Here is a 27,712-nt window from a genome sequence, read left to right as displayed (position 1 = left end):
CGTTGTGAGAGACATTTGCAGTTAGCAGCTGAGTTGATGAAATGCAGCAGCTACAGAATAAAGGAAGCAACTAGTAGCAAAAGAATAGAGGAACGAGAACGACAGTATGAGGAAAGTTTTCAAGGAACCTTGAGGAAGGACAAGAAGAGGCTCAGCCCGTCCACCCCCCACCTACCGCACCCACCACACAATATAACTATGTCCTTTTAGTAAGCCAAGCATTTGCTGAGTGGTAGACAAAAGACAAAGCTGAGCACAAAAAGGTTTAAAAGATGTGAAAGCTATGTCTTTGCCAAACATTTCTGTGACATTTGATCCACACTTGGTGTATGCTGGCAGGACTGTGTCCCGAACTGTGTTGTGCTCGAGAGAACAGGTTCCAATGATCTTTACACCATCCTGCGTCAATGTCATTTCCGCTGGGCTGGTCATGTTCATCAAATAGATGATATTCGTCTTCGTAAAACTGTGCTGTATGGCGAGCTGGCTAATGCTCCCTGCCAACAAGGTCATCCCCCACCTCTGTTTCAAGAACGTCCTCAAAAGGAAACTTAAAGCCTTCAGCATCAACCCGGATAGTTAGGAAGCAATTGCTAGCGATGGATCCAAGTGGTGCACCGTACTGAATAGTGGATGCCAACTCTCTCGGGCAGCCTATGTGTCATTTCTGCAGGAGAGATGCTCCGAGTGGAAAGCAGTTCATCGCTCGCAATGTGGACAGCAGTGGTGAACCGTTACTATTAGAGCTGGGACTTGAGCTCAGCCAAAATTTAGCCAGACACACCAAAAAAGCAACAGGGCAAAGGATTTTGCAAGGGATTAGCAGCAGGCTACAAGGTAGGTCCGTTGTGTGTAGTTATCAATGTTGATTTTAAAAGTAACTTAGTAAATTACATTGGAAAATGAATACTGAAGTATGAGTGAAAATACTGTGGCGAGTGTGTGTGTGTGTGTGTGTGTGTGTGTGTCTGTGTGTGTGTGTGTCTGTGTGTGTGTGTGTGTGTGTGTAAGAAGAGTCTGGAGACAGAAATCTTAGTTTCTCGGTCGTTAGCCTATGCTACTTGCTCTCAATAGCACTGGCTTGACCACTTTATTAGCATTCGCTAACACTACTGATGAACGCTACACCGGCTGGAAGCTTATTTCACTGCTGTGCTGATGGCACCAAGTTGTAGCTAAGCTCGCGCTGGCTTTCAAAAAGGCTGAGGGCAATACATTTTTGGTCCCTCCCACAACAAATCAAAATCTGATTGGTTAATTCATCTGTCACTTCCTACATAAACATACACTGCCATGGCCTTCTGTCTCGGCAATTAAGTCAATTTTAATGTTTTCAGGACAGTAACCCTTTTATTTCTGATGCAAATCTGATACAAAATGAGGACAATTTAGAATTAGTAGAGAATAATTATAATGAAATTATGACGGAATTAAAGCAATTAAAGAATGAAAGAAATTAAATATAACATTTGAAATGCTGATATGTTTGGGCCTTCTCTGAAGGTGAAGCTCGGACGTCACTTTTTTAGTATGTGATATACAATGTATTAAAAACAAACAATTCTAGTTTTATATTCTTTATTAGAGCAACACAAATATAAGCTAAATACATTTTTCCTGGGAAAAAATTTTCACTTTGTAGATTTTTACATTTCAGGTTCTGATAAAATATGCTGTGTTTATATCTTATATAAGGGTTTTAAGAGTAATACAGTAGTCAGTGGGAAGGGTGGAGAGAAGATATCCACCAAGAAATGAAAGATACTTTGTTGCTACATATCTCTTCCTTCATCCAAACATCCAACACCCAGGGGCCCAAATATGGAATTTCTGAGTTCTGCCAAATTGTGTCTATCTCCTGTACCTATGTGCCAAGTTTAGTGAAGATCTGTTGAGAGTTTGTGTTGATAAATGTAACGTGAAAGGCATTGAGGGAGGGGGTGGGTGGATGTTGTGCCCCTCAGGGATCTCCCTGTGGCCCATACATGAATTTTGCTTACATCTGCAAAATTCCAGGTCATCCCCGGACCTACTTGCCAAATTTGGTGAAAATCCGTTGAGAAATGGCGACGTTAGCTCAAGACAAACAAACAAACAAACAAACTTTGCCACTTATTATATAGATTCATATTAGTATAAATACGGAGGTGATTATAGAAAATTCCACGTGCTGATTGGTCAAGAAATTCTAATTATTTCTCGATAATCACCTTGAGCGACTCGGCAAAATGGCAGCCAATCGCTTTGTCACCGTAAGTGAAGAAGAATTACACATTATGAAAGAAAATGCCGTTCCTAAAAGCATTAACAATGCTACGAAGTTTGGTCTAAAACAATTCAAAGGTAAGGTGGAATTGTGATTGATTGATTTATTGGGGGGCTTTTTTCACCTTTATTATTGGATAGGACAGTGTAGAGACAGGAAATGAGCGGGAGAGAGAGACGGGGAGGGATCGGGAAATGACCTCGGGCCGGAATCAAACCCGGGTCCCCAGATTTATGGTATGGCGCCTTATCCACCTGAGGCACGACGCCCCGGAATTGTAATTTATTTTATCTGTTTCAAAACAAAGTATTTTACATGAGTCAGTGTAGATAAGTGACACAAGTCTGCGCGCATTACATTTTTATACTGCTTTTGAAGATTGAAATAAATGATTTTTTCAATACAATTAAAAAAAAAAATCACCTGTGTATTTATACTAAAACAATTATCCGCCTCAGGTTCAGTGAATATCGGTGAATAATAACATCGACTTCATTTCAGTTATTATTCACCAATATTCCATTCACCTTCGGTGAATAATTAAGTAGAAACTGACCTCAAAAGTAACTTCACACATCGCACCTGCATGTAAACGATCTTTAAAAATACTGTAAATCTTTATAATCACAGTTAGCATTCCAAAAATAGTAAACCATTTAAAAATCACATTTTCAAGTGATGTGGGACTTTAAGTCAGTCCAAGCAGCTCAACAGCACATCCATGGAAGACTTTGGTGCTCAGTGAGTAGTATTCTATGAGGAGTACCATCCTATTGGCCTAGCTCTGTTAACAGATGCTTAGTAATAGAAAAAAGGAGACAGAACAAGGGGCATCTGAGTGAACATGCCCTAATATGTAGATGATGCCCAGTTCATCCCCTCAGCCATCTGGTCTAAGTGAGGCTCCAGCTGAAGGGGCAAACAGGAGTGATCAGTCCTCTCCCTGTTCTCTCACACAGACCAAAGTCATCTCCAGCTTGGTGATTCAGCTCATTGCAGCTCTGATACAGAATGTCTAACACGTCCACAGCCCTCCTGAAAGACTGCACAGCTGGAATTATGGCTCAACTGAAAGTACTGCCTATTTTTGTTCAGCGTATTAAGAAATGGCATTGTGTTGTGGTCAGAGGAGACTTCAGTCAAACTTTTTGGTCATGCACATTGCACACCATTAGTCTGGGAACTGCATAAAAAGAAAAGCACTTTTTCTTTACACACAGTGCAAATCTGGTGCTAGATCACAGATACTTTGGCACAAATTCAGGATATTTCAGCCCCAAATTTGGTTGCCTCTGCTGGGATGTTCAGATGAACAAGATAATGAACCAAACACACTTCAAACCAAGACAGAATCTGTCAAAGAAACACAAAATCACTGCCATACAATGACTTGCTCAGTCTCCAGATTTGAGCACTACTTAAAACCCATGGTGTGAATTGAAGAACACTAAGCACAAATCTAAGAATATAAAGGAGCTACAATGTTCTGCATGGAGAAGAGGACCAAGATTCTTCTACAAGTGTCTTCAACCTTGTTAGATTTTACAGGAAGAGACTCTGTGGTGTTAAGGCCAATTTATGCTGACAACGCAGTCCTCGCAGATAGCGTCGCAGACAGTGTCTGCGTAGCCCCCCCACCTTCGCAGACGCTTTGCGCGCACCTCCCAAAAATTGTGACCACCGCAGAAGCCTCGCAGACAGCGTCGCAGACAAGAGGGCTCTGATTGGTCCACTCTACATCCGCTGTACACGCACTTCCGCTTCCCTACTTTCCCGGTTTGTTTTGTTTTCACGACCGGCATTTTTAAAAACACGAGCGAAGATGGAGCAGCATGAAGAGCGGTTGATTGAGGAAGTATGTACATCTATACGACTCCAGTTCTAGTCATTATAAAAAAAAAAAGTTCTAGTCATTATAAGTAACCGGAGGATAAACACTCCACTAACCACACCCACCAACTACTCCTAGCGACTTCGCGCCCCCTTGCGTTGTGCCGGTGAATAACATTGCGCACGCCTATTACTCCCCGCTCAACGATAAATTACAACTGTCTGCGAAAAGCTATCTGCGAAAGCCTTGTCGCAAGAGCATGCAGAGGCCTTTATTCTGTTCAGGGCAGGTGTCACAAAATATTCACTGGAAAGGAGCCAATAACTTTGAAAAAAGTCCTTTGAAATTCCTCCAAAAATTGTAAGAGGAGTTGATTTTAGAAGGTGAGTACCCTTCCCAGGACGGACAGATGGGCGGATGGACATCACTACGACATAATCCCCCTTCAGGCCTTTCGGCCAGCGGCGGATAATAAAAATTGTGAGGGAAGTTGATTTCAGAAAGCAAGCACACCTTGATGAAATTGCCAAAGTACAAGTTTGTTAATAATCAAAGGCATAACTCTGGTAAAATTTTCCCAAATTAAACGAAATTTCAATCTGCGTATAACTGTCATATAACAAAGCTTTTTGCCAAGTTTGGTGAAATTTCTCCACAAATTGTGAGAGGAGCTGATTCCAGAAGAACGTACACCCTCATGAAATTGTCAAAGTACAAGTTATTTAGTCAAGGCTCAAAACTCTGGTAAAATTTTCACAAACGAAATTAAATCGCATTATGCGTATTACCGTCATATAACAAGGCCTTTTGCCAAGCTTTGAGAAATTTGTCCACAAATTGTGAGAGGAGTTGATGTCAGAAGGCAAGCACACCTTCATGAAATTGTCAAAGTATAATTTTGTTATTCAAGGGCTGTAACTCTGGTAAAATGTGACTGAATTTAACGAAATTACAATATGCGTACTACTGACACATAACAAAGAATCCTGCCAAGTTTTGTGAAATTCCTCCAAAAATTGTGAGAGGAGTTGATTTCAGAAGGTGAGCACCCTTCCTAGGATGGACAGACGGACGGATGGAAATCACCACGACATAATTCCCCTTCAGGCCTTTTGGCCAGCTGGGGATAAAAATGCACCATGTTAAAAATAAAATCATTATAATTTTACTAATTTAAGTAAAGCTTTACAGTGTCAATGTATGTTTAAGCTCAAAGTATCACTTATTGAATATATTATTACCTCCACCAACGTTGCTGGAGGAGGTTGTTTTTACCTCCAGTTGTTTGTCTTTTCTCAACATAGTAACTCAAAAAGTCTTCTTCTTCTTTTGGCTGCTCCCGATTAGGGGTCGCCACAGCGGATCTTTCGTCTCCATTGCTCCCTGTCTTCCGCATCCTTCTCTACCACACCTGCCACTTTCATGTCCTCTCTCACCATATCCATGTATCTCCTCTTTGGCCTTCCTCATTTTCGTTTGCCTGGCAGCTCCATCCTCAACATTCTCCTTCCCACATGCTCTGCATCTCTTCTCAGGATGTGCCCGTACCATCTCAGTCTCATCTCTCTTAGCTTAATTCCCAAGCTCTCCACATGTGCTGTCCCTCTGATGTGCTCGTTCCTTATCCTGTCCAACCTCCCATCGCAAACCTTAACATCCTCAACTCCGCCACCTCCAACTTTGCCTCCTGTCTCTTCGTTAAGGGTGCAGTCTCCAATCCATACATCACAGCTGGTCTCACTACTGTCTTATACATCTTACCTTTCACTTTTGCTGGGACTTTCCTGTCACAAATGACTCCCAAAATCTTTTTCCAACTGCTCCACCCTGCCTGCACTCTCTTTCTCACCTCACTATCGCAGCCCCCATTTTCCTGCACAGTTGACCCCAGGTACTTGAATTCACCAACTTTCTTTATGTCTACTTGTTGCATCTTCACTACACTCTCATCCCCATTCTCACTGATGCACATGCATTCTGTTTTGCTACTGCTCACCTTCATTCCTCTTCGTTCAAATGCATACCTCCATCTCTCCAAACCCAACTCAACCTCCTTTCTACTTTCACCACATATCACAATATCATCCACAAACATCATGTTCCATGGTGACTCTTGCCTCACTTCATCCGTCAAGCTATCCATCACTGTGGCAAACAAGAAAGGACTCAAAGCAGATCCTTGATGTACAACATAACTCAAAAAGTAGTGAACGGATTTTGATGAAATTTGGAGGAAAAGTGAGCCATGGGCCAAGGAACAATTGATTAGATATTGATGCAGATCCAAATATATATGCGGATCCAGGATTTTTTTTTTTGTCTGTTCCCAATGTAACTCAAAAAAGTAGTGAACGGACTTTGATGAAATTTGGTATACAGCTTTAGTATTATCCTAAGTTCAACTGATTTGTTTTTGATGTTGATAATATTTGGCTTGGCGGAGGTATACACTCTACCGAGTGCCCTTCCAGCTGTTCTACATGTTTAATTCTTGTCCATTTTCACAAAGGTTGCCTGTAATACTGGAGTTCACTGTACACTTCCTAAAGTGACAGAACAATTGATTTTATGGATGGACATTTTACATTGTCATCATTTCATCAAATGCTTGATGTTAGAAATGGCCAGTCAATTAAGCTGAAGTTAGCAATGACACTCACATAGAACTGTAGCCATGTTGACAAGAAGAATAAAAGGTGTGTCTTATGGTTTACAGTGTATTTATTGTGGTGTTCACACTGGGCATTGTGTGAACTCACACAATTTGTGTTAATCATTCTCCAGCTCTTCACCTGTAATCAGTTTCTCAGCGCAGTACTGCTGTTTGCAGTTAGTGGACTATTAACAATCCAGCAAGGATACAGCGCTGTCAGCAACACCACTGCCCCGATATACACTTGTACCAATGCCACACACATTAACATGCCTTACTAATGATGTTCTGCCATGCAAATAATCTCTGGAGAGCAGTTATCCTTTTCCATTAACAGATGAACTAGACACCGCTGACACATTATACCCAGCAACAGATCTACAACAGACAGTAATTACTATTACTAATTCACCTATAAGGGAGGTTGATAAAATAGCCATTGAAAGTAGATACAAGGTACCAAATGACCTGGGAAATATCGATGAATATGGATGCAATGGACCGCGAGCTGACCTAGTGGTTAGCGTGTCTGCCTCTCGACAGGGAGATTGTGAGTTCTACTCGTGGTTAGGTCATACCAAAGACCTAAAAATGGTACCTACTGCCATCTGGCAAGGCACGCTGCAATACAGATGTGAGTAGGGAGTCAAACTCTTGCGGTTACCATAGAACTAGCCCCCCACTGTAACCCTAGCTATATAATAGGCGAGAGGCCAAGGGCTACTGAAATGGAGATTGGCGCCACGCCCATGAGGCTGGTTAGTAGTGGGACAGGAGACTGCCTGGGAGGACCAGATCCTGGTGCAGGAGGGACTTTGACTTTTGATCGATGCAATGACCTGAGTTGACTCAAACTACTGCAGAAGTTGCTTGAGCTTACAAACTCTTCATATGAACTCATTTACTGCCACGACATGCAGTTGTGGTCAGAAGTTTACATACAGTTACATGAATGTCATCTTGGATATGAATGTCATGGCAATATTTGGGCTTTCAGTAATTTCTTTGAACTGTTCTTTTTCTGTGGTAGAATGATTGTACAGCATACATCTTTAATTAATAAAAAAACACTAGAAGTTGTTGTACAAGTTTTCATTTTCTTTGGGTTTTCTGAAATCAACACTGGGTCAAAATTATACATACAGGGTCAAAAATTTACATACGCTCACTTAGATTATTAATTCAGAGGTGCTGAAACTTCCAAAATGTCTCTTACTGTATCTTGCCAAGACCAAGGTCTCTTAACTTCCTGTTAGTGATCATGATTGACTACAGCTGGTAGCTTCTCTGTGCCTTCATAAAAAGGGTTTATTTACAGCACTCACTGGATTGACCAACACGCAGTAAAATGGGAAAGTCCAAGGAGCTCAGTGCAGATCTGAGAAAGAGGATCGCAGATATACACAACTCTGGAATGTCTCTTGGAGCCATTTCTAAACAAGTGCAGATCCCAAGATCAGTTCAAACAACTGTATCCAAGTTATTGTGAGGAGTAGTCACTTTGCCAAGCCATTTTGCTTCAAGAAAACCCAAACTGTCACCCTCAGCTGAAAGGAAATTGGTTTGGATGGTCAGGAACAACTTGGGAACCACCATGGCACAGCCCTGCAATGAACTGGAAGCTGATGGATCACTGTCAACAGTTCAGATCACCATGGACTAAGAGGCTGCTATCCAGAAATAACCCCCTGCTCCAAAATTGACACCTTCAAGCTTAACTAAAGTTTGAAGCTGACCACACGGACAAAGAAAAAGTGTTCTGGAGGAAAGCTGTATGGTCAAATGAGACAAAGATCAAGTTGTTTGGCCACAATGACCACCATGTACAGAGGGATACTGTACCAGCTGCTGGTGGTGGTAGCAGCATCATGCTCTGGGGCTGTTTTGCTGCCAGTGGAACTGGTTCATTGCACAAAGTGGATGGAATAATGAAGGAGGACTACCTCAGAATTCTTCAGCATAAACCATCAGAAACTAGAACACGACTTGGACCTTGGGAGTTACAACAGGACAATGAACCCAAACACACATCAGAGCTGGTTGTGGAGGATAGAGCAGGCTAACATTAAGCTTAAAACAAGCCCTGACTTCAACCCTATGGAGAATATGGACCATGCTTATAAGTCGAGTCCATGCCAAGGAAAAAAAAATTAAATTCTACCAATTCTACCATGGAAAGTCATGAAATATCCAACCAGAATTCTGCCAGAAGCTTGTTCATGGTAAACAAAAAATGTTTGGTCAAGGTGAATCTTGCGAAGAGACATTTTACCCAAATATTAGGTGTGCTGTATGTATATTTTTGACAATGTATATATAATTTGACCCTATATTGATTTCAGAAAACCCAAAGAAAATTAAAATTCTAGTGTTTTTTTAATTAAAGATGTATGCTGTACATTCTGCCACAGAAAAAAAGAACAGTTCAAAGAAATTACTGAAAGCGCAAATATTGCCACGACACTCATTTCCAAGATGACATTCATGTCACTGTATGTAAACTTCTGACCGCAACTGTACTTGCACATCATAAAAACAGTAACAGTTTGAGGAATTGCAGTAACAGCTGTAAAAAAAAAATCTTAAAGTGATTAACTGGGAAATTGTGAAATTATGGGGTTATGAAATGTCATCATCATAAATTAATACAAGATGTTCTAGACAAAAAAAATTAAGTGGACTTTAGTCTAAAAAAACATGTTAAAGTGGTAACATCAGTCCGTTGGGCCATTTCCCCGGGTGCGGCCGTACTGGATTAGCCAGATGTATATGGATGTATTATGAGACGAGGTGACGCTGCGTGATGTAGGATTCCGCATGTCTTCTTTATTCCATCCTGGATCCAAGATGCTTGGCCGAGTGGCTACATCAAATAAAGCAAGAAAACTTTACTCCTGGAAAAAGCAGCAAATTGTACAGCGCGCATTTTACAGAAGATGGTTTTGTGGAGAACTTGTATGAAAAAAAAATCACTGGGAAGAAGCGAGACATGAGGCAGAAACAACAACTGAAGCCAGACGTGATCCTGACTTTGTTTCACCACAAAACACCGGCAGCACAACAGCATACCATGTCATGCATCAAACGGATGGAAGTCAAAGTCCTTCTCACGCCAGAATCTGGTCTTCCTAGGCAATCTCCTGTCCCAGCACTAACCAACTCTTTAAGGTGTATGGGCGTGGCACCAATCTCCTTTTTGATAGCCCTCAGCCTCTCGCCTATTACACAGCCAGGGTTACAGTGGGGTGCTAGTCCTCTGGTAACTGCAAGAGTTTGCCTTCCCCACTCACATCTGTATTGCGGTGTGCCTTGCCAGACGGTAGTAGGTACCATTTTTATGATGGTCTTTGGTATGACCCGACCACGAGTAGAACTTGCGATCTCTCGGTCGAGAGGCGGGCACGCTAACCACTAGGTCAACTCGTGGTCCAAACAGATAAAATAAACAGGCAATAAACTAGCCATTACTTTATTTTAATTCCTTTTCTAATACTGCATTGCCATAATTTTTTGGAGAAATGCAAAAAAATTGACCGAGAAGTCATGCTAGACCATAATATTACACTATAGATAGTTATCACTGACGTCACGGCATTCCGGGGAACGCCCCCCAGCCGCCATCTTGCGGGGCAAACAAAACGGACCATCGCCACTACTGGCTATGTTATCTCGGACGAATTTATGAAGTTATATAGTCAGTTTTCTAAAATAAAGATCAATGTCGGCAAAATCAAGCAAACAGAAGTATATAGATACATTAGACGACATCTCACGACAACGGTATGCAGCCAAACTGGCCTTGATTGGGGGAATTGACCCCTACGAAGTGGACAAAGATGCATTTTCAAGTGACTATGCAGGGCTGCCAAAGCCTGAAACTGCCAAAGCCTGCTCCAAAGCCTGAAACTGACTTCATCAAACTTTATAGGCTGTCTGATATATACAACTTTATATATTCACAGCGCGCCTTTTGGCGGATGCCGCCTGAATCGCGCAGATCCGATTTTTTTTTTTTAGGGGGGGCGTTGGAGTGTCTGATTATAATTTCAAAGTAAATTCTGTATTAAAATTACTAAATAAGCAAATCCGTTACAGTCCATGAAACAGGAAGTATAAGGATGAGAAAAAAAACAGTTTAAATCGGGAAGCTGCGCACATTTGCGCAGTCCTGCACACCGCTCGCGCTGCGCAAATGTGCGCAGCTTTCCGATTTAAACTGTTTTTTTCATCCTTATACTTCCTGTTTCATGGACTGTAACGGATTTGCTTATTTAGTAATTTTAATACAGAATTTACTTTGAAATTATAATCAGACACTCCAACGCCCCCCCTAAAAAAAAAAAAATCGGATCTGCGCGATTCAGGCGGCATCCGCCAAAAGGCACGCTGTTTGCATCCCAAACACAAATCAAATCATACAGAATAGACCTAAAATGTTTTTCAAAAATGACCCTTGCGTGAGTGAAGTGACAAGTGTCAAATAGAAATGTGACAAACGAGCGATATTAAGTGTACATTACAATGTAAACGTACACTCAGCAGTTCCAGTTAGGCATTCTCCAGAGATTGTTCACATGATGTTTTGGTTTCCAAAAACAAACTTAAACACAATTGATTGTTTATTTAAACAACTTACCACTTATAAAATGATCGGAGCAGACTTTGCTGTGTTTGGAAGGCTGATTAATCCTTGCGGTTGATTCTTGCAAGCCATAGATTTCTCCTTTGTATGCTGAGTTTGTTTGCTCGCCTTCGTGCTCCCGTACAGTGGGAATTCCATAAAAGCTCTGCTTGACTTCATCATCTGACCTATTACGACAGCCATGAATACAACAGGTGTGCACCATTGCTAGCTTTAAATAGCCTGCTTGGGTTCTTTTGAAGACTTTGTACTCGCGCATTACAATGTGTGCTCAGTCACCCGTACGGTAAGCTTGACCCGCAAGATGGCCGCCACTAGGGAATCCCCGACTCTGTGATGTCATGTGGGAAAATGACATCACACACGATGGAGTTATGGTGGCCTCCCTGACAAAACATAGTCCCATCTATTTTCATCACTTCACTGGTTATATTGTTAAATTCAACATGCAGCTTTTTTATAAAGGACAGACATAAAGACCAACTTTTAGCTCAATTTGTTTATTTGCGAGATATTTCCTTTAAGGATGATTTGTTGATGATATGTAGTGGTAGAATTTATGTATGAATACCTGAAATGCTCCAGACAGAATGTAACAGCTTGAAGTAAACAGCAAGTCATAAGTAAAATACACTACTTTGAGAAAAGGATCTGCCAGATGCCAATGCATAAAAAAATAAGTGTAAAAAGTTATGTTTCTCTGTCACTGGCTATCTGTCTTGTCCCTGACACAACCTATAGGAGTCATCATCAGCTAGCAGTGAGAAAGCTCGAGAGAGACAGAGCGGTAAAGAGTGAAAAGGAGAGTGAAGGAAGGATGCGCATGCTGTTTTCATGCATAAAACATTCACTTGGGAGTTCTCAGTTTTGTCAGTCCATACTACTGACAAGGTACTAATGGTTCTTACAAAGTTAGAGCACCTGAGCATCAAACAAACTCAGGCACACTTAATTAAGCCCCTTTTACACAGCCTGTACAAGGTGGAATTATTCCGCCCTTATTCCGCCTCGCGTTCCGTATAAAACGTCCGAATGTGGAATGAAGATGTGTTGTTCTGCCTCTGAGCCAGAATAGATGTCTGTCTAAAAGGGACAGGCAGCACGGCGGAACAGGGGTGTGGCATTTTTACCTTGACATTCTACTTTCTATGACCAGCACAAATTCAAACATCTTCATCTACAGCTTCTAAAGTCTGAACCGTTTTCTGCCTCAAATCGCTTCTGACTTCTCTTCACTTTCTCCTCCAAAATAATTCTGATCACACAAACATTTTGCTCGCACGAGTCTCTCTAATCGTCTCTCCCTCGTTACCTTTTTCTCTCTCTCTTGTTTGTGAGCACAGGTTTCTGCTACACTACTTTTTTCCTGAAAAGCCGGGTCAGTTTGTGCTCAAAGGATGCGAACATCTCATCTCATCTCATCTCATTATCTCTAGCCGCTTTATCCTGTTCTACAGGGTCGCAGGCAAGCTGGAGCCTATCCCAGCTGACTACAGGAGAAAGGCGGGGTACACCCTGGACAAGTCGCCAGGTCATCACAGGGCTGACACATAGACACAGACAACCATTCACACTCACATTCACACCTACGGTCAATTTAGAGGGATGCGAACATGTCATATACTGTATATAAGGCTGTTACTTCCCTTAAAGTGCATATTCTGGACCAATTTGGTGTTTTTTTATATGAAAGTATGTCCCTTTACACACTCATCCAGAAGGGTAATTTTGCACAAGGCCAGCTGTCTACAGCAGAAAAAAATAAAATAACAAAACGCATCTGGAAAAATCCCAGGGGAGTCTGGAGCCAGATTCGTGACGTCACCTGCGGAAGCGCCAGCAGGCTGCGCGAGCTTTGCACGGTTTCAGTGCACAGCCTGTGTAGACCAAGCGCTCCCATTTCTCTCTCATTGTCCGGTCTTTTGGAAAACGATGAGTACTAATCCCATCATGACTGGTGTTGCTACACCCTCCTACGATACATCTGTTAACCATTTTAATAATTACGTGATAACGTTGAAGAAATTTGCAGAAAACCACCAGGTCGTTTTCTCATAAACAAACCAGCGCTGATGTAGGATTCAGAGGGAGGAGTCCTGCACGCGATGTCACAAAAATCAATGTTTTCCGGGAAATCCAAATACCAAGTTTTTCAGAGGCGGACCAATTCGCCTCAAATGGCTTGATTTCAACTGAATTTTTCTGGTATTGCGCAAGGTAAAAAAATTGCACAAAATGCAAAATGTGACAGATATTTGACCAAAGTTTAATATAAAATAGGAGAATTACATTGATCTTGCTCCTGAATTTACCCGTGATATGCACTTTAAACATCCATCCATCCATCATCTGTAGCCACTTATCTTGTTCTACAGGGTTGCAGGCAAGCTGGAGCCTATCCCAGCTGACTATGTCCGAGAGGCAGGGTACACCCTAGACAAGTCGCCAAGTTATTGCAGGGCTGACACAGAGACAAACAACCATTCACACTCACACCTACGGTCAATCTAGAGCCACCAATTAGCCTAACCTGTATGTCTTTGGATTGTTGGGGAAACCAGAGGAAACCCACGCAGACACGGGGAGAACATGCAAACTCCACACAGAAAGGCCCTCGCCAGCCACTGGGCTCGAACCCAGGACCTTCTTACTGTGAGGTGACAGCACTAACCACTACACCACCGTGCCGCCCTTCCCTTAAACATGAATTATTTAACAGAAGTGATCACATGCTGCACATGATACTCAGTAACTTTGTGTTTGAAAAGTGGTATAAGTGTGAAGGCTAACAAAAGCACCTCAACACTCAGTTCACCAGCTGTTGTTTTGAAAGCAGCACCAGTATGCTCCGTTTATTCATATTTCCGATACGTAGAAACGTCACCCTCGACTCCGATGCTCCGTTGTCATACGTCACGCCTCTGGCTGCAGAACGCCGGCTCGCAGTGTAAAAACACACACTGGCACGGCTTCATTTCACTACAAATCGCTTAAGCCGGATTACTGAGGTCTTCTTTAAACCAATTTTACAGAATATCTGTGCAAAAAGGGGTTCTTTAAGCCTGACCTGATGCCGTGGGTTGTTAATTAAGGCAAATGTGAGCCTTAAAATGGGGATTTACAGCACAGATTAGGAAGCCATATTCATTTTGACTTGCATATTCTACAAACAAGCAATGATGCTTTCAAAAAACAAATGAAGTGCATGCTTTCCCCACTCTTACGTGACTTAAAATCCTTTTCCCTCCAGTGATCAGACAGAAAACAATTATTAGCAGTGCATAACTAACTCAATTGATAGCTGAACAGAGATCCCACAGGGAAACAGCTCCATCCGCAAGGGAAAGGACGAGAAAGAGAGCAAGATTTCCTCTGCTCCCCATAATGGCACATCAGTGCCTTCCAATAGAAGATGACAGTTCAATAAACAGAGGCTTAGTGGCAGCAGCTGCCTGCTGGAGCTCTCTGCAATTCAAGTGTGTCTAATGGAGACCATTATATGTGAACACGAAGCCAGGTAATAAGATTAAAGAATGGGGCCACATACTGCAGATCTAAAACTCCGCTGAATCCTGGCTAACATCTTTATCTCTCTCTTTCTCTCTGATATAAAAGTTTTATAACTTTACACTGCATGTGTTTAAAAAGCTGCAGATGTATTGCAAAAGAAAATATCGACTTTAACATAACTGTGAAGTGGACGATAATGGATGCCAAGCTCTTTTGACAGGTTTCATCTGTGAGAAAACATACACTGCCCAGCAACTACATTAGCAAGTACGGAACTAATCCTGGTGCAAAAAGGCTGCTGAAGATGGCACGACATTGCAACACATTGCATCAACTTCCATCTTACTCATTTTCATTATCAGCGTAGCTAAAGGTGAGGTCCGGCACAACTAGGCTGCTTATGCAGCTGACCTTTCAAAAGTTAACTGCATGTTAAAATGTCATACAAACAGTGAAATTAACGAGTCTCTATCAGCATGTCGAAACAGACGGATTTCTCATCTAGCGCTGTTTTATGACACGGTGTAAAAATACATCCAAAACACACCTGAATCTGACCAACACTCCAAGAGCTATTTCTCGAACCTGCCAACCCAGTAATCTCATTTTCAGTAAATAGAGAGACCGAGTAAAACCTGTCACACTGGATGTGTGCTTCTTAAACTTTTAGTGAAAAGGTGTAAAAACAAAACCCATATCTGTGGACTCAGCATAGTGAGGATATGAATGCATCAGACTGCAAAAGATCTCGTCACAGTAGCACCCTGAAATCACCTTTGAGTCTTCTTTTTGGAGGTGAAACAACAACAATAATAATTAATTACTGGAATATTGCTTCTTCTGCCAGAAAAGCACGCAGGAGGGATTTTGTATGCATGAGTGAGATGCTCAGGAGATTCCTCATGCCACTCACTTCATCCAGCAGATGCTGTAGGTGTGGAGGTGGAGGGATGGGCGAGGACAGAGGACAACAGATCAGGAGGTGGCAGATTTGCCACAGAGGAGCGCGTGAACTTCTCTGCCTTCTAATCATTCAATTAGCAAACTCTGTAACCTTAAAACAAAGAAGTACACTCTCAATACCAAACTGGATCTTTCAGGGTATAAACTCTTGTCACTGTGGTGATCCTTAAGGGTTTTTCTTATGTCCATTCAGTATGTATGTTTCACAAAGGGAAGTTAATGTAAGGCCCTGGTCACACTACAGCTTGCGAATACTTGGCGATGATAAATTGGTAGCATCGCCACCAATCGTGTGATGCACGGCGAATATTCTCCGAGCTTCGCGAGTTGTTTTTTGTTGTGTCTCCGCCTCATGACTGGCCAAAAACATTGCGAAAAATTTCAATGCATGCACTGAAATCTGGTGGCGATGTTTTCGTCGGCAAACTAAGCAGTGAATACTCGCAGATGGGTTTGGGAATACTTCCTGAAGCTCGGGGAACCTTTGTCGAGCCTTTTGAGATGTATTTGTCTCGAATCCATATCCCTGATGCTAATGGGGGCCTTGGTGACACAGTGACGAGGCATAGCCTAACCTTCGTTGAGACTTGAAAAGTCCATTTACGTTGTGCGCACTTTTGGGACCCAGTCATCATGGGAAACACCTGATGCTGATTTGAGTACAATCAGCACGCGCATGTAAGGATGCTGTTTTCACAGAAACTTTGCAAAGGATTCCGCCAGGTATGCAGTGATAGACAGAAATAAGTGCAGGAAGAGTGTTTATTAGTAGGCGTGATATTTATGAAAACAAAATGTGAAGCAAAGTCATCCGTCTGTCTATTATCTGTAGTCGCTTATCCTGTTCTACAGGGTCGCAGGCAAGCTGGAGCCTATCCCAGCTGACTATGGGCAAAAGGCGGGGTACACCCTGGACAAGTCGCCAGGTTATCACAGGGCTGACACAGAGACACACAAGCATTCACACTCACGGTCAATTTAGAGCCACCAATTAACCTAACCTGCATGTCTTTGGGGGAAATCGGAGCAAACCCATGCAGACATGGGGAGACCATGCAAACTCCACACAGGAAGGCCCCCGCCGGCCGCTGGGCTCGAACCCAGGACCTTCTTGCTGTGAGGCGACAGTGCTAACCCCTGCACCACCATGCCGCCAAGGCAAGGTCAGAGTAACAAAACACAAACTAAACCAAAACCAGAGTATTTAACCAGAGCCATAATCATGGCTAGAAACAAATGTGACAGTGATAATGATAATACCTGTACTTTGCAAAGTCTCTGTGAAAACAGTGTCCTTATATGCGCATGCTGATTGTGCTCAAATCAGCATCAGGTTTTTCCCATAACGACTGGGTCCTAAGAGCGCACCCAACATGCTCTGTGAGCACGGCTGCTTGAGCTGCGCCAGGCTCAAGTCTGCAAAGGCGTGACAGTCAAGTATTCGCCTGCTATGTGACCACAACTTTTAGCTCACCTGTATATCGCCATGTATCATCACCAAAACGCCTCATTTTCATCAATAACCGATCACAAAGCATCGCGAGCTGTAGTATGACCGTCGCTTAAGGTACATAATTGGACCATAAGGTGGTAAACTCTCTAATAGATTAAATATATTTATACTGTACACTATTGTATACTATTTTATTTGTATAGCACTTTTCACCATAGACATGGTCACAAAGCAGAGCTACAGAAGCCAAGATTTTGAGTTAGATTCCTTATAAGCGACCGTGGTGAGGAAAACCTCCCTAGGACGACCTGAGGAAGAAATACTGAAAGAAAACAGATGCAAATGGGAAGTAGTTCTCTTCTATGTCACACCAGATATTAGGATCACAAATCGTTACTCTTCTATGGCTGTATACTATAAAGTTATCCAGGTCTAAGTGTTAAAATGAGGTTCCAGATGAGCATCATAATCCGAAAAGCAGCAGATTAGATTATCTACTTAGGCATGAAGTGCTTCTGGGAAGTGCAATATTTATGGTATCCATGTGGGACCAGAGAAAGAAAGTGCAGAAGCTCCAAGAAAGAAAAAGTGGAGAAAATCCAAACAAAAGAAGTATCAGGATGACTTAAGCAAATCCTAATCCTAATCCAAAAGTAGCCAGAGCAACAGATGTGTGGAAGTATATTTAATATGGAATCAATTTTGTGCCAAAATGTTCATACAATACTTTTGAAATATCAAACAAAAATGACAAATCAAAATACAAAAAAAGAAAAAAAAAAAGTCAATTTTTTTAGACTGGCAAACAAATTATTCGTGTAATCGTGCAAAATATCAGTCTATTACTCTTCAGAAACCTTTTATTTTTGTTCCGCGTCTTTCTCAGTTTTGTTTGACGTAATTTATTTTGGCTGCAATTCCAGCTTTCTCGTTTGCGCTCCATGACTTTTTGCTTGCAGTTTTGGCACAAACTTCACGTGTGGGTGGGCTGTCCAGGAATGCATTCCCATTGGCTAACTTGTGTTTGACTGACAGCTACGCTCAGCCATTCCCTACTCGGATTCTGGCGGACTGTTTGACGAGTGACCGATCCATTGACGGTAAACAAGGATCGAGTGGACTTCAGTGGCGACTATGATATTGCAAGCAAAAAGTCAGGGAACGCAAACGAGAAAGCTGGAATCGCAACCAAAATAAATTATGTCAAACAAAACCGAGAAAGACGCGGAACAAAAATAAAAGGTTTCTGAAGAGTAATAGACTGATATTTTGCACGATTACACGAATAATTTGTTTGCCAGTCTAAAAAAATTGACTTTTTTTTCTTTTTTTGTATTTTGATTTGTCGTTTTTGTTTGATATTTCAAAAGTATTGTATGAACATTTTGGCACAAAATTGATTCCATAATTTAACAGTTATTCCACAAAATCGAGTCGTACATGAGCTGACAGCCGACGAGGCACATAGCACCGAGTTGGCTATAAGCCATGTACGACGAGATCGAGTGGAATAACTGTTTTATTCTATCCACATTCACTGGATTTTGAAAAACAGAGCATTTTTATTTTTTGCAAATTCGATAAATAAAAACTTTATACAAAACATCCGACAAAATCATTTCCACTTAGAATGTAAACAAACTGGCGAAATGACAGTAGCAATTTGTGAAAAATGCTATAATAATAATTCTTGAAAAAAAAAACATTCTTACCATCAAATACTTTCATTCCAGGGCGGCACGGTGGTGTAGTGGTTAGCGCTGTCGCCTCACAGCAAGAAGGTCCTGGGTTCGAGCCCCGGGGCTGGCGAGGGCCTTTCTGTGTGGAGTTTGCATGTTCTCCCCGTGTCCGCGTGGGTTTCCTCCGGGTGCTCCGGTTTCCCCCACAGTCCAAAGACATGCAGCTTAGGTTAACTGGTGACTCTAAATTGACCGTAGGTGTGAATGTGAGTGTGAATGGTTGTCTGTGTCTATGTGTCAGCCCTGTGATGACCTGGCGACTTGTCCAGGGTGTACCCCGCCTTTCGCCCGTAGTCAGCTGGGATAGGCTCCAGCTTGCCTGTGACCCTGTAGAAGGATAAAGCGGCTAGAGATAATGAGATGAGATGAGACTTTCATTCCATATTTTGTTGCTTTTTTATTTTTTGGGGTTTTCTTCTTCTTCTTAAGGTTTTTTTTTTAGAGGTTGGCAAACCAACTTAAAGGTGCATTACTGCCACCAACTGGACTGGAGCGTGGAATGGGGGGGGGGAGGCTATATTCTTTTAGCTATTTCTGCTTCTTTTAAATATTTTATAATAATTTTTGGGGTTTTGTTTTGGAGTAGAATTTTTATTTCATTCTCGATTGGTTCAGCAACACGCTCTGCCATTTTGTTTTCTCTACTCACGGTATATGAGCTAATAGCCTACTAGTAGAGTAGCCAATCAGAGCATGCGGTTTCTTATATCCAGTGAATGTGGATCAAATAAATCTGATTATTTGCACATTTTTAATTTTATTTAAACTTTTAAATTTTCACTTTTTTTTCCAGGTACATGACATGATTGGATCTCATCATAAATGTTTTTCACCTCTCAGGTCCCTACCTATAAGACTTACACATAATACATACAGTCTAACACTTATACATAATGCATATAGCACTTTAAGAGAGATGCTACTGTACTGCCTATACTGTTGAAGACAGATGTGATGGGATGTGTCATGTTGCATTCTTCACTCATCTGGTTCATTCTGTTCAATATCATGTCATCCCTGTCACAATCTCCAAATCACTGATGTATAATAACTTAACATCTGTTTGTTCCCATTAGGTTTCATCTGTTTCACTGTTTACTTACTGCATCTGTAAACATCTGGGATATGCAGATTTTACCATAGCTCTAAAAATGGAATCGATGTTCTTTCTACATCCTGCCCATGTTATTATTTCCAGTTAATTTAAAGTAAAATTTAAAGTTTCCGGTATTTAAAGTAAAATATGTCAGGTTTGAGTATAATTAGTAAGCAGCAGGCAGTCAGAAAATTTTTTTCAATATTTATGGATTCAAAATTCAAGACTCCACATTTAAATCCTATCTTCAACTTTTAGTCGCCTCACATCATTTTATCGAAATGCAAGCATTCGCCAAGCTACTTGGCCAAATAATCTTTTTTACATGTAGGAAAAGGGGTCTAAGTCACTAACACACATTGTTTACAGCCAGTTCCTACACTTTTGGTTTGTGCAAACATCAAACATGGCTGAGCTGCAGCACTCTAAATCAATAGAAATCTTAATCACAGCATGAAATACTTGCACTAATAAACATGATGTAACAGTCTCAAACCACTTTACAGAGAAAGGATTTCAGTTCAAAATTGCAGAATGTCTCCTCTCAGTCAAGGTAATTGTTAACTGCTCTGTCGAGTTTTTTTTTTTAAAGAAAAACAAAATAGGCCTATGTCAGCTTAACTTGAATGACATGCAACTAATACTGATTTACAGTCACTTACTCACTAGAGACACTACTTTTCTATGACTGAAATATCAAATGATGCTTTTTAGGTATATAGTAAACAAACTGCATTTGACTAAACCTTAAAGTGCACATCATGGGTAAATTCAGGAGCAAGCTCAATGTCTCATCTCATTATCTCTAGCCGCTTTATCCTGTTCTGAAGGGTCGCAGGCAAGCTGGAGCCTATCCCAGCTGACTACGGGCGAAAGGCGGGGTACACCCTGGACAAGTCGCCAGGTCATCACAGGGCTGACACATAGACACAGACAACCATTCACACTCACATTCACACCTACGGTCAATTTAGAGTCACCAGTTAACCTAACCTGCATGTCTTTGGACTGTGGGGGAAACCGGAGCACCCGGAGGAAACCCACGCGGACACAGGGAGAACACGCAAACTCCGCACAGAAAGGCCCTCGCCGGCCACAGGGCTCGAACCCAGACCTTCTTGTTGTGAGGCGACAGCGCTAACCACTACACCACCGTGCCGCCCCAAGATCAATGTAATTCTCCTATTTTATATTAAACTTTGGTCAAATATCTGTAACATTCTGCATTCTCTGCAATTTTTTTACCTTGCGCAATACCAGAAAAATTCAGTTGAAATCAAGCCATTTGAGGCGGATTGGTCCGCCTCTGAAAAAACTTGGCATTTGGATTTCCCAGGAAACATTGATTTTTGTGACATCGCGTGCGGGACGCCTCCCTCTAAATCCTACGTCAGCGCTGGTTTGTTTATGAGAAAACGACCTGGTGGTTTTCTGCAAATTTCTTCAACGTTATCGTGTAATTATTAAAATGGTTAACAGATGTATCGTAGGAGGGTGTAGCAACACCAGTCATGATGGGATTAGTACTCATCGTTTTCCAAAAGACCGGACAATGAGAGAGAAATGGGAGCACTTGGTCTACACAGGCTGTGCACTGAAACCGTGCAAAGCTCGCGCAGCCTGCTGGCGCTTCCGCAGGTGACGTCACGAATCTGGCTCCAGACTCGCTTGGGATTTTTCCAGATGCGTTTTGTTATTTAATTTTTTTCTGCTGTAGACAGATGGCCTTGTGCAAAATTACCCTTCTGGATGAGTGTGTAAAGGGACATACTTTCATATAAAAAAACACCAAATTGGTCCAGAATATGCACTTTAAAGGGGAATATTTTGAAAAATTTTTTCACTTTTTCAGTGCTTGTGCATCTACATTTGGGTATCTGGAGCCTACCAGCCCACAAACTCTGAAATAAGACACTCAGTCAGTTTCTTTTGTTCTGCCTGTTTCACAAAATGTGCTTCAAAAAGCCGCTCAGATTTGACTACACTTTCTATGTCACAAGAGATCATTCCAATTATACCACCCCCTCATCTGAGTATCTCCGCTCATGGCTTGAGAACTGCCTTTGTAAATGAATATTCATGAGGAAAGTGCTATCTGATTGACCAGTGGGAGAGGAGGCAGGGTGAGCAGTGGCTCATTATCATTTAAAGGAACGGGTACTCAAATCGGCTGTTTTGAACATGGCTGTTTAGACAGGGTGAGAAGGGAGCTGTGGTGTTTTATCCTTGTGCTATTTTGATCAAAGCGTGTCGCGACCATTTCATGAAGACCTCAGGGAACTGTGTCAACTTGTGGAAAAGGGGTATAATACTTCACCGTTAAATATTTTAAATAATTACAATCCAGTAACCAAAACTCTGGGGTTATATTTTGAGAATTAAAGAATCCCAACTACGCCCAACTCTCATCAGTAGCCCACAGGCTGAACCACGACGAGCACTGAGGATAAACCAGTGCACATGTACAAAATGGAATGAAAATGTACGACACTTATAAACACACTATGACTAAATAGTAACAATATATCACAAAAGTACAATGATTTTCTTTGTTCAGAAATGGCAGAAATGGCAATTATTTGTAAATAAAGAAATCAAACACACTGCAATTTAGCAGATGCCTGAATAACACTTATCCCATAATTATCGGATAATAAGGTGCACTTCCTACGGAGTGCCAATCACTCCACTCAGCTGAGTGAATGCAAAGGAATGAGGCATGAAAAGGAAGGCAGAACAGAAAGAAAGAACGACAAAGCATATGATTTTGATCAAAGATTTTATGCAGATAGACAAATAATAGAGTCATACACAGGCACTAGCTATGTTAATCCTCATCTGTTAATTCTTAAACGGCATATGAAAGTATGTCCCTTTACACACTCATCCAGAAGGGTAATTTTGCACAAGGCCATCTGTCTACAGCAGAAAAAAATAAAATAACAAAACGCGTCTGGAAAAATCCCAAGGGAGTCTGGAGCCAGATTCGTGATGTCACCTGCGGAAGCGCCAGCAGGCTGCGAGAGCTTTGCACGGTTTCAGTGCACAGCCTGTGTAGACCAAGCGCTCCCATTTCTCTCTCATTGTCCGGTCTTTTGGAAAACGATGAGTACTAATCCCATCATGACTGGTGTTGCTACACCCTCCTACGATACATCTGTTAACCATTTTAATAATTACACGATAACGTTGAAGAAATTTGCAGAAAACCACCAGGTCGTTTTCTCATAAACAAACCAGCGCTGACGTAGGATTCAGAGGGAGGCGTCCCGCAGATGACGCCATGAAAATCAATGTCTCATCTCATCGCATCTCATCTCATTATCTCTAGCCGCTTTATCCTGTTCTACAGGGTCGCAGGCAAGCTGGAGCCTATCCCAGCTGACTACGGGCGAAAGGCGGGGTACACCCTGGACAAGTCGCCAGGTCATCACAGGGCTGACACATAGACACAGACAACCATTCACACTCACATTCACACCTACGCTCAATTTAGAGTCACCAGTTAACCTAACCTGCATGTCTTTGGACTGTGGGGGGAAACCGGAGCACCCGGAGGAAACCCACACGGACACGGGGAGAACATGCAAACTCCACACAGAAAGGCCCTCGCCGGCCACGGGGCTCGAACCCGGACCTTCTTGCTGTGAGGCGACAGCGCTAACCACTACACCACCGTGCCGCCCCGAAAATCAATGTTCGCCGGGAAATCCAAATGCCAAGTTTTTTCAGAGGCGGACCAATTCGCCTCAAATGGCTTGATTTCAACTGAATTTTTCTGGTATTGCGCAAGGTAAAAAAATTGCAGAGAATGCAGAATGTTACAAATATTTGACCAAAGTTTAATATAAAATAGGAGAATTACATTGATCTTGCTCCTGAATTTACCCGTGATATGCACTTTAATTTGCCATAGTGGGTCTCACTGCTTAGAGTGACACTGAAAATGTTACCAGGGATCCAACCGAATAATACATACACACACACACCTGACATGCCTTTCTCTGGCGCTTTTGACAAGAGATCACATGCTGCCAAGTAAAGAAACACAGTCAAGGTTTTCCTTCCTGAGACTGAAAAACCTAATCGATAAAGCCCTCTATGAGGAGAAACTCCAACTGAAAGTAATTAGTGAGTATCCACCTACCTGAGACCTATCTCCTCTGGGAACTCTGGGGGATGGGACATCATGTTTTTGCCACCTAACTAGCATTGCACCTGCCTCCCACTCTTTATCTTGCAGGTGGTGAGCCCACAAGTTTGCTCCACATGATTAATCAGAAGCCAACCAGTTTCCAGGGGTGTGAAGCACAAAGGCAACCTTAAAGTGCTGCCAACATTTTGTTTTTATACTAAGTTTCATTCAACCAAGTGCACAGCAGTGTCACAATGCTTTTGGAAAACATGGGTGGTACAGTGGCACGGTCTCACAATCATCACGGTTCAATCCTGAGCTTGGGTTATTGTTTTACAAGGGTTTCTTTTGGGTTCTCCGTTTGATAAACTGCCCCAAGGTCTGTGTGAATGATGTCCTTGCAATGGACTGATGTCCCATTCAGGGTGTATTCCTGCATCATGCCCAGTGTTACCAGCATAGGTTCTGGATACACCATGACCCTGTTCAGTATAAATGGCGAAAGCCATGACCTAATGGTTAGAGAAGCAGCTTTGGGACCAAAAGGTCATCAGTTTGATTCTCTGGACCAGTAAGAATGGCTGAAATGCCCTTGTGCAAGGCACCTAACCCCTAACTCCTCCCCAGGCTGCTCTGGGTATATTGTACGTTGCTCTGGATAAGAGCGTCTCTCTTAAATGCCTGTAATGTAATGTATAAAGTGCCTAGTGAGTGAGAGATAGAACTAGGAAATGTGACTAGTTTTTGTCAGGGTTGCTTATTAGCTCATCCGGTAAACAGGCAATGAGCTTATGCCATCATGTGTTGTCCGTCATCCGTCCATCCGGCATCGTCTACATTTCACAAAAATTGCTTCTTCTCTCTCAGTTCTTCACTGATTTTTATTCTTTTTGGCAGGAAGGTGGGTCTGCCTGGGGTGCATATGGCTTCTACCCAAATTTGTATAATTGCAATTAATAATGAAGATATGGAGTAATTAAGCCCTAACGAGCAGTTTCCACACAAATCGCTTCTTCTCTCTCAATTCTTCACCGATTTTGATTCTTTCTGGCATGAAGGTCGGGGTACTTAGGGTGCATATAACGTCTACCCAGATTTGCTTAATTGCAATTATTAATGAAGTTTTGGACTAAATAAGCCTTAATGAGCAGTTCAACAAAAATCGCTTCTTCTCGGTCAATTCCTCGCCGTTTTGGATTCTTTCTGGCAAATAGGTCAGTATTCCTAGGGTGTATATAGCGTCTATATATAGCTTGTATATAGTGTATATCACTTGCAACATTTATTGTGCAAGGTGGCCCACTTTAGATCGTTCCTTCTGGACTAGACGGGACCGGAGTGAGCTACGCCATCATCGACGGTCTCGTTGTTTACATGCTATCACTTTGTGAAAACAATTTTCATTGAAATGAATCAAGGGAAAAAGACAAGAAGAGAGACTCGAAAGTAAAATTAGAGAGCAAAATGATTTAGATAAACAGACTGCACTGACCATAAAGAGATGAATCCAGACACAGTGCACTGACCTTTGCAGCAGCACGTGAAGCTAAAAGGAGAGTGGAGCCATTAAAATGGCCACCTGAGAAGAAGCAGCATCTGGCCTTCCTCCTAAAAAGCATCGCTTGACGTGGGCGTGACGTTTGGTACGCATGAATAAACCTTTTTCACCCTTCTTAAGAGTGACAGGTAACCATACCGACTTTCATTCAGCCTACACACACACACACACACACACACACACACACACACACACACACACACACACACACACACAAGCAAACACCTGGGCAAGGATTAGCACTAACCAAATCTCTCCCCACCACTCTGAATGGACTTATCCACCCACGGTTCTTGCCTGCACATATTCATTCCGCTCCAATCTCTCAGCAGGATACAGGTGACATTCAAAAGTCCTGCTGTTCTGGACTGGAGAACAGCAACATTGTGTTTAACAATGTTACACACAAAAAAACAAATCCTCACTGAATGCAGTGTTTTCAATGAAGCAAAAAAAAAAAAAATGCTAGATAGGTATCACACTTGCTTTGATCTGCCCTATATTTTGGTGCTTGTAAGTGGTGCATAGAAACGGCCACTCACCCGCCCTTAATGTAGTCTAGGAAGGTGACTTCAATATCCACGAGGAATGACAGAAGTGTTACCTAACAATGGAAAGAGAGCAAGAAGACAGTTCTAACAGAGCATATTGACTGCCTAGAGCAAATTATTACACCTCATTAATTTTACAGTACACAGCATCCATTTACTGTAAAATCCAATCAGAGCTTTACTAATTTGACAATGGAAAAATTATAGCATGCATCCTTGCACGGATTACTCATACACCGTGCACAGAACTGGTTTACCCATATTCTACGTACCGTTCCAGAATTGAGGTATTTTTTCTTCTTTCCTTTTTTCTTTGGATTAATGACCTGTTGGGACAGACAGACATTTTTCATTCATTTGTGAGAGAATCATGAAATAGTCACTTAAAAATATAAGTGGTCCTAAAGCTCGTCTTACCACTTCTGAGACATTGCCTCATGCTGGTCATGACACATACATTATATGGCCAAAAGTATGTGGACACCTGACCATCACCTACCTGTACCTGTGAGTTCCTCCATTTGCTTCATTGAAGTGGATGAGGCAAGCTTGTTTTATCATTGACTAGCTTGGTGAACTCCAATTTAGATTGAGTTAACTTCTTTGCTTCATCGATAGCAAGGTTAAGGATTCTTGTATATTTTATCCATGAATCATGGTTGTATTTTCTAGTTGGTTTAGCAAATAACAACTTCTTTGTGTAGGTGGTGTTTTCTGCTCCACATACATGACTGATATATTTAAGATGTTGTGCAAAGGGGGTGGTTTTGACAATGCTTACACACCCATATGTGTTCCTTCCACAAACTGTTGCTGCAATGTTTGCTGTATCATGAAACTTTCTCTTCACTGTAACTAAGAGGCCTAAACATGTTCCAGCATGACAATGCCCCTGTGCGCAAAGTGAGCTCCATAATGACATGGTTTCTTCTAGTTCTTGGACTAGAAGAACTTGGCCTGCACCAAGCCCTGACCTCAACCCCACTGATCACTTTTGGGATAAACTGGAACACTGACTTTACACCAGGCCTTCTTGCCCAATATCAGTGCCTGACCTCAGTAATACTCTCGTGGTTGAATGGGCACCAATCCCCACAGCCATGCTCCAAAATCTAGTGGAAAGCCATCCCAGAAGAGTGGAGATTGGAATGGGATGCTCAACAAGCACATATACTGTAGGTGTGATTGGTCAGGTGTCCACCTACTTCCGGCCATATAGTGTAAATCATAAAGGTGGTTTAAAGGGCTGATGACACGAACATGACTCTATGCAATTTCTTAAATAAACTATACAACATGGCAAACATGTTAGATT

General features: G+C 42.0%; 1 protein-coding gene across 2 annotated transcripts in view; it reads right to left on the bottom strand.

Moving 5' to 3' along the window:
- Window positions 1-27,712, bottom strand: part of LOC132869708 (copine-8) — a 302,212-nt gene that overhangs the window by 55,436 nt on the left and 219,064 nt on the right. For both annotated transcript variants that reach the window (XM_060903046.1, XM_060903044.1), the window contains exons 12-13: window positions 26,670-26,723; window positions 26,389-26,450 (exon numbers count right to left, since the gene is read on the bottom strand). In XM_060903046.1, the coding sequence (XP_060759029.1) occupies window positions 26,389-26,450; window positions 26,670-26,723 (116 nt within the window). The remainder of the gene's footprint in view (window positions 1-26,388; window positions 26,451-26,669; window positions 26,724-27,712) is intronic.

This window comes from Neoarius graeffei, chromosome 21 (assembly GCF_027579695.1).
Source record: "Neoarius graeffei isolate fNeoGra1 chromosome 21, fNeoGra1.pri, whole genome shotgun sequence".
In the NCBI taxonomy this organism is placed as follows: domain Eukaryota; kingdom Metazoa; phylum Chordata; class Actinopteri; order Siluriformes; family Ariidae; genus Neoarius; species Neoarius graeffei.
This window is presented reverse-complemented; position numbering and strand designations above follow the sequence as displayed.